Source organism: Buceros rhinoceros, unplaced genomic scaffold (assembly GCF_000710305.1).
Source record: "Buceros rhinoceros silvestris isolate BGI_N320 unplaced genomic scaffold, ASM71030v1 scaffold3506, whole genome shotgun sequence".
Taxonomy (NCBI): domain Eukaryota; kingdom Metazoa; phylum Chordata; class Aves; order Bucerotiformes; family Bucerotidae; genus Buceros; species Buceros rhinoceros.
In genome coordinates, this window is record NW_010415648.1 from 8,044 (window position 1) to 16,104 (window position 8,061).

At 42.6% G+C, this 8,061-nt stretch overlaps 1 protein-coding gene across 1 annotated transcript; it reads right to left on the reverse strand.

Annotated features, from left to right (window-relative positions):
- Positions 1-100: 100 nt before the first annotated feature.
- Positions 101-7,771, reverse strand: LOC104494613 (interleukin-1 receptor-like 1; the record flags this gene model as incomplete). The annotated part of the gene is made up of 3 exons (XM_010137476.1): positions 101-441; positions 4,203-4,361; positions 7,628-7,771. Coding segments are annotated over 3 exons (644 nt in total), but the record flags the coding sequence as incomplete, so codon positions are not given.
- Positions 7,772-8,061: the final 290 nt, after the last annotated feature.

The following is an 8,061-nucleotide window of genomic DNA, read 5'->3' on the forward strand; positions in this document are numbered from 1 at the left end:
CCTGCTGAAAAGACTGCTTCTAAGTCTTTCCTGAAGGGAAAAAGGGCTGCAGGTCCACCGTGGTCCATCCTGATAGCATTACAGCATTTTCATAGACTGTTCACCCAGAATTAGCTGAGTATGAGGCCTTGAGTGGCATGTGGTACCTCACCTGTTTCCAGAATTTAGAATTGTATGACTCTGGGTGCACAGTGTCCTCCTTTTTCCATTTGACAGTACCTTGCTGATTAATAATATACCTAAGAGATTCCTGAAGCTTCTCATAAGTCCCAATCGTCTCCATTTCCAGCAGGATCACCTTTGTATTGTTTTGAATCAGGGCATTGTATAAAGCAATGTGTTGATCATAAGCATGTTCTGTACAATCGATCAGCTGGTGCGTCAGAAGGATGATCAGCCGTCTGCTCTTCTGCATCCTCTTTTCAATTGCACTGGCTGTATCTAGGAATGTACAAGAAGAGACCCTGAAATATCTTTTCTAAACTCCTTTGTGTTTAGGCACTTCATTGTCATTGCGTTTTAACTGGAAACGATTTCTGTCTCACTTCATTCTGGTACAGTTTATTCCTTAGAAAAGGAGCTTCAAAACAAAACAAAACAAAGCTTTCCTTCCAACTGTTTTCTTTAGTTGAAACATTAATGTTTTCACTGCTCTTAAGAATTGTTATGAATTTCTAATCCAACTACCTAGGGTCAGCTTCAGCAGAACCGGATTGCATCACATTTGTGCTTGATCAATAGGTTCTATGTAAGGAATCTCGTTCTATCAAGTTTAGTGCTTTATAGGCTGATCCTGCAATACTTACCCGTGAAAACTAGTCATTTGAGAAACTTTCGGGTGGCTTGCTTCTAAGAGGCTTACTTAACAGGAGAGGCAGTATTAATCCTCTGGAGCTAGAGCATGCTAATTTATGTGCATTGGGTGGTATCCACAGGGCTGCAGGAGTGGATCCAGAACTGCATGGCATTTGTATGCCAGCACGACTAAAGGCGTTTTTTCTTTCCCGCTGTCATGTGAAGTAGAGCTGATCAATGGCAATAGGGACCATGATGTTGGAGGTGTTGAACCTAGGAAACTCAAGAGAAAGCATACTATGGGAGAAACTTCTGGGCCAACTTGGAACGCTGTGCATCAAGCCTCCAGGAGCTGCTTTTCTCTATGAATTGCAGAGATTTCTATGGGAGGAGGACTGCAGGTGAACGCCTGGTCGGTGAAATGCTGATCTCAGTTAGAGGAGATTTCTGTGGTCTGTAGAAGGAATGCTGGAGTTGTTTTGGTGGGAGCATGTGATGCTGGGCCAAAAGAAAGGAGGTGAGAGCTAAGCTAAGGAAATTCAATGCAACAATTACTTAACAAAGGCATCGAATAACAGATGTCATTAGACAGCTGCATATGCATCCTCTTCTCATTTGCTGGGAGCTGTCAGCCCATTGCAGGGGTCTGCTCAGTCTCAGGGAGGCCCAGCTTTTTCAGCTTCAGAACCCTTTCAGTGACTTCTCAATCCTATTTCTGGTTCTGAGAGTCTTCTCTGATGTTCACCAATTCCAACTCATTTTCTTCTTTTTCATTAAATTTTCCTGTTTTTAGGAGAATAGATCCTTTGGAAGGTGAGAAAATTAAGGTAAGAAGCTACTTTTGTAAATTTAGTTCCCATAATAATGACACTTAAAAAAAACCCAAGCCTTTCTCTCAGTTTTGAGGTGCAGTCCGTTGTGCTCTGGACCGAAAGACCATGGACCTGGGGAAGTGTTCACTTCTCCATTTGGATTTCTGATGCCATACTCGTGGCAAGAGGAGAGATGGGGCCGAATGCTGCAAATACTTTAACTGATACTTTGCAACCTGTTTTGTGAATGTTAGAAGTTTATGTGAGTTCAGAAAGTGACAGAAAATATTGTAAAAGATGAATCCATGAGCAACTATTATATGCAAGAATTTGAGCATCTGAAGTCTGCATACTGCTGGCAAAGTACCTTAGAGGAAGTATAATATAAGCTTGTCCTGTTCTTAAAGTCTTTTTCAGTGCTTTGCCCATGGCCACGGCTGAAGACAGGACAACTGGCTATACAGAACATTGCCCCAGTGAAGCACGATCATTCCTCTGTTATTTGCTCATGGTTTTGTGTATTCCAGCAGCTCCAGCAGTGTTTGGAGAGATTCTGCAGCAAGGAATGCAGTTGACAGCACAATGACACCATGAGAAAAATGGAGTAGAAGGTGATGTTGGTGAAAACTCTTGGTTTGCTGGGCAATAATTGCATTTGCACCTCTTCAGGCAACTGTTACATTGCAAAAAATGTCAGTAATTAGCAAGACCAGGAAACAAAAAGAATGCTAGTTTACAAAAGCATAATGGGAGTCCAGCAGCTATGCAGTGCTATTTGTCACTTGAATCACTCTGTTTAACCTTCCTTTTTACTGTAAAAACAAATCTCAAATACCAAAGCTTTTCTCTGGAACTAAGAGTCATAAGCATGTCTTGAAATGATAATTTCATTTTATATCCTCACTGCACTATTTTTTTCCTGAAATTACATGGAATTTTACAGTGAAAAATATGACTCATCAAATGCTATGGCTCCTGTTTGGAAAGGATTAATAACTCAGAGTGGCATTTCCCATTTTACTCTGCTTAGCATATTTTAATTGCAGGATTTGGGATTTGGAAACCTGGTAATGAAAGGCTCAAGATCAGAAGATAAACAAGAGTGAGAATTGTATGGGTAATGTCAATCTTCCTGGAAGCAGAGAACTTTTAATTGCTCACAGTGACAAGCAGATTCGGAATAGCTTTTCCACTCCAGTGAAAGCACTTGGAGGCAAGTAAGTGGACAAGGAAGAGAGTAGCACAAGGCTGGGAAAGCAGGCAAGAAGATATAAAGAAGAACAATGGTCAACACTTGAGACATTTTGGAGTTTTGATTAAATCAGACCGAAGAAGTCAAACAAAAGTTACTCACTGTCCAAGGCTGGCTTGGTGAGTCTTCTGTCTGTCACTCCTGGATTACAGGCTGGATTCATGCCTTCATACAGTGAAAATGTCTTTGCTTTCATCTAACTTAATTAGTCCCACAGTCCTCACCTCAGCTGCATGCCATGACCAGTTTTCTTCAGGATTGCCATCCATAAACCATAGTTTGAGAGTAGTGACCCATAGCAAAATATTGCTCTGTCCCTAATCACCTGAAGAGATGGCAAAAGCTTTTGACATTGGCAGTTTTGTGAGCCGCTGTTAGTTCCTTGTTCTGAATCTGGGAATGGTCTGGCTCGGCAACTCTTGCAGGCTTTTTAACATTCTTATTACAGTGGCTTTTCCCAAGGACAGGCAGCACTTTTGCTACTCACTAGAAGAGAAGGACATCAAAGCTCTCACCCCTAGCTCTGGGCAGATGAATGACACCTGACCCAATGCAGATAACTTCAGAAATGTGTAACAGAAAAGGTGCCAGTTTGGGCTTCTTGTCTGCTTACTGACAGGGAGAGAAGATCTGCCCACAGAATAAGCAGAGCACAAGAAAAACAAGTCAGCTCTGGAGGACAGCAGGTAACACCTGGATGATAGCAATCATAAGAGATAGTGTAGAGGTGTCCATATGGAAATCAGCACATATTAATTAACATGATTTCATTCTGGAAGACAAGGAAGCGGGAATAAAGAACACCAACTCTTTTCCTGAGTTAGCACTGGGAATTGTGTGAAATGAAAGTAGGTCATGTCAGTGAACATAAGCAAAGTTTCCTGTCACTCTAACACCCTCATAACAGGTTGAAAAACACTGAGTGATAACAGCAAGATTAATTCCTCAACTTAGTTTGCGGTTTTCTCCTCTTCTATGTCTTGTAGATCTACTCACACAGAGTTTGGTTGTGGCTTTGCCCAGATAACGGCTGAGCGGAGCTGCACTACGCAAAAGAGCAGATAAATGTTTAAGAGCCATGCTTGGGGTCACATTTCCTGCATGACCCAAGAAGGTGATAAACAGTCTGTGCCCCTGCCCTGTAGCTTGCTTTTCTTAGCACACTGGCAACCACAGAGTGCCGTTGTGTCATCCTGCTTGAAAGAGCAGACACACAGCTGCTTGAGAAGATGGGTGGCCAGCTCAGGAACATAAAGGGACCTCCTATATTCACAAAGGGGATTAAACCCACAATTTGCTCAAGCTGACAAGTCACTCAGTGCATTATCTGATCTGAAACTTACCTTCTCCAGGATATATATCTCTCCCATAAATACAGAGTTTATATCCATACTTATTTTCTAGAATATCTGGCATGATTTGGTAAACAAAATACTCTACAAAATTAGCTTCACTGGTGTGGCTTTTGGGGTAGATGACATATGCATCATATATATTCCCATCTGCAAGGCAAAACAAGAGGGGAGTTCATCATGTAAACATGAATTACGGAAAAAGCTAGAAGAGAAATAAACATATCTGTCTTTGAAATAGGTCCAAGTAGAAGTTCCTACTAGTCTGATTAATGTGCATCATCAAGTGCATGTTTGGAAATTAGAGACTGTGCACATTTGTTGTTTTCAATACTCAGTTGTTATATTCTGTGAGTTTTTAACTTTGGGTAACATAACCTTTGTATTGTGAAAGCTGTATCCCCGCTGTAAACCACTGTAACGAAGTATGAAGTACAAATTCAGTTGATGGATGCATATTAGCATGAAATAGAGATGAAGCTCAGCATTTTTCATTTCAGTGATACAATAGGCTGTTAACAGTCTTTGTCTTTCAGACAAGACACACCACTTAAATTCTTCCACCTTGAAGAAATTACTCATCATTCGCTTGACATATCATACATAGAATTATAGAATGCTTTGGGTTGGAAGGGACCTTTAAAGGTCATCTAGTCCAACCCTCCCTGCGGTGAGCAGGGACATCTTCCACTAGATCAGGTTGCCCAGCACCCCGCCCAACCCAACCTGTAACTTTTCTAGGGATGGGGCATCTACCACCTCTCTGGGCAACCTGGGCCAGTGTTTCACCACCTTCATTGTAAAAATTTTTTCCTTATATCCAGTAGAAATCTCCTCTCTTTTAGTTTAAAACCATTACTCTTTGTCTGTCACAACAGACCCTGCTAAAAAGACTGTCCCCATCTTTCTCATAAGCCCGCTTTAAGTACTGGAAGGCTGCAATAAGGTCTCCCTGGAGCCTTCTCTTCCCTGGGCTGAACAACCCCAACTCTCTCATAGGAGTGGTGTTTCATCCTTCTAATAATCTTTGTGGCCCTCCTCTGGATTCACTCCAACAGGTCCATATCTTTCTTGCACTAGGACTCCAGTGCTGGACACAGTACTCCAGGTGGGGTCTCACCAGAATGGAATAGATGGGGAGAATCACCTGCCTCGACTTGCTGGCCGTGATTCTTTTGATGGCTTTCTGGGCTGAGAGATTACATTGCTGGCTCATGTCCAGCTTTTCATGCACCAGTGCCCCCAAGTCTTTCTCCACAGGGCTCCTTTCAATCTCGTAATACTCCAGCCTGTGTTTAAACCAAGGACTGACCCAACCCTGGTGCAGGAAGTTGCACTTGGCCTTGTTGAACCTCATGAAGTTCACACAGGCCCACTTCTCCAGCTTTTCCAGGTCCCTCTGGATGGTATCCTAACCCTTAGGCATGTCAACTGCACCACTCAGCTTGGTGTCATCTGCAAACTTGCTGAGGGTACATTCAATCCCACTGTCTATGTCATTGATGAAGATATTATACAGCTCTGGACACCACTTGTCACAAATCTCCATCTGGACATTGAGACATTGAGACATTGATCACTACCCTTTGGATGTGACCTTCCAACCAATTCCTCATCCACCAAACAGTCCACCCCTCAAATCCATATGTCTCCAATTTAAAGAGAAGGATATTGTAGGGGATTGAGTCAAAGGCCTTACAGAAGTCCAGATAGATAACACCCATAGCTCTTCCCCTGCCCACTGACATAGCCACTCCAATCAGAGGTGGCCTCTTGGTTGACCAGGTATGATTTGCCCTTGGTAAAGCCATGCTGGCTTTCTTGAATCACCTTCCTGTCCCCCATGTGCCTTAGCATATCTTCTAGAAAGATCTGTTCCATGACCTTCCCACGCACAGAGGTGAGGCTGGTAGTTCTCAGGATTCTCTACTCTTTTTATAAATGGGTGAAATGTTTCCCTTTTTCCAGCCACCAAGGACTTCACCTGCCTGCCAGGGCTTTTCAAATATCATAGAGATTGGCCTGGCAACTACATCAGCCAATTCCCTTAGATCTCTGGGATGTGTCTCATGAATGTATCTCCCATGGACTTACAAATGTTCAGGTTCTCCAGATGGCTACAAACCTGATCTCTTACAGTGAGACAGACTTTGCTTCCCTGGTCCACATCTTGCAGTCCATTGATTTGGGAGATGTGGGAAGAGAGGATGCCAGTGAAAATTGACACAAAGAAGTCGTTGGGTACCTCCTCCTCGGTTGTTACCAGCTTGCCAGTCTTGCTTGTCAAGGGAGTACGCTTTCTTTAACCTTCCTTTTCTGATTGACATACCTGTAGAAGCCCTTCTTATTGTTCTTTGCATCCCTTGCAAAGTTCAGCTCCAGCCACAACTTGACATTCCCGACCCATTGCTACACAGCTCTCCCCAGGATGCCTGTCCCTGCTTCCACTGCCTGTGCAGTTCCTTCTCGCTTTCTTTAACCTTCCTTTTCTGATTGACATACCTGTAGAAGCCCTTCTTATTGTTCTTTGCATCCCTTGCAAAGTTCAGTTCCAGCCACACCTTAGCCTTCCTGACCTCATCCCTACACAACCGGGCAGTGTCCCTATACTCTTTCCAGGATACCTGTCGCTGCTTCCACTGCCTGTGCAGTTCCTTCTTGTCCTTTACTTTGACCAGCAGGTCTTGATTCAGCCACGCCGGTTTCTTCCTTTCCTTGCCTGTTTTCTTCCACCTGGGAATTGACAGCTCTTGTGCTCTATGGAAAGAGTCCTTAAAGATCTGCCAGCGCTGCTCTCCTTCCTTGTCCCTGAGGGCAGTTTCCCAGGGGGTCCTATTGACTAATTCCTTGAAGAGTTGTAGGTTTTCTTTCCTAGATGTAGATATCTTATTCTTGAGCTTTCCTAGAATTGAGTGTCTTAATCTTGTGCTGAAGTCCACCCCTAAAGTTGGATAGGCAGTATTCCCACCAAAAGTGTCTTCTACAATATTGGTACCTTTCTTTTTGAGTTATAAAAGCTGCCTTGCTCTAACAGGTACTTGTAAACACATCAGCCAGCAGGCTGGTTCCTTTGCTTTAGAGAGTACATAACAAGTACAGTTAATAGAACTATAAATCAGTTTCACTGTCATTCAATGTTTCATAGCAAATATTTTTGTTAAAAAAATATGAAACCAAGACTGAATTCCTTTTTCACGTAACACATCTCTAGAGAACCCTGGAAACAATGGAATGTAATGCACTACCAAAGCTAGCTACGTATGTCCCCTCTTATCTAAACGATTTCAGAAGGCGTGAAAAAGCAAAGGATCTGGCACAGGTGTCATATGAATTAGTAAGCAATTACCAAATAAATCCATTTCCATACGATTTGCCTTTTTCCTTTTTTTAAACTTTCCTGCTCAATTCTTACTCACCGTCCTTGACTGAGTAGGGCTGAAATATCTCCCGATACAGTAGGACAATATCAATTCGGAAGGACTGATAAAGTATAACAGCAACTGCTGTTGCCACTAGCAGAACTAGAGATCCTACAATCAGGAGGATGTTAGGAAGACCCCCTGCAAAAAATGAGGAATATATTGTTAGCTGTAGAGAAGTCAACCCAAGTTAATTTAAGCCTCTCATATCCTTACTTCTGTTGCAGCTTTAAGGAGCTCACAACAAAGACAACAAAGATTTTTACTTCCCCAGCTGGTGTAGCCGACACAGAGACTCTTAATCTTGAAGGACACTAAGGAGTATATAGTTATTACTTACTTCCGATGAATCCAGACCTACCTACACTAAATACCTCAGATGACAACCATGTTTAAGTATTTTGTAACGTTGTAAAACTGTTAATAACACA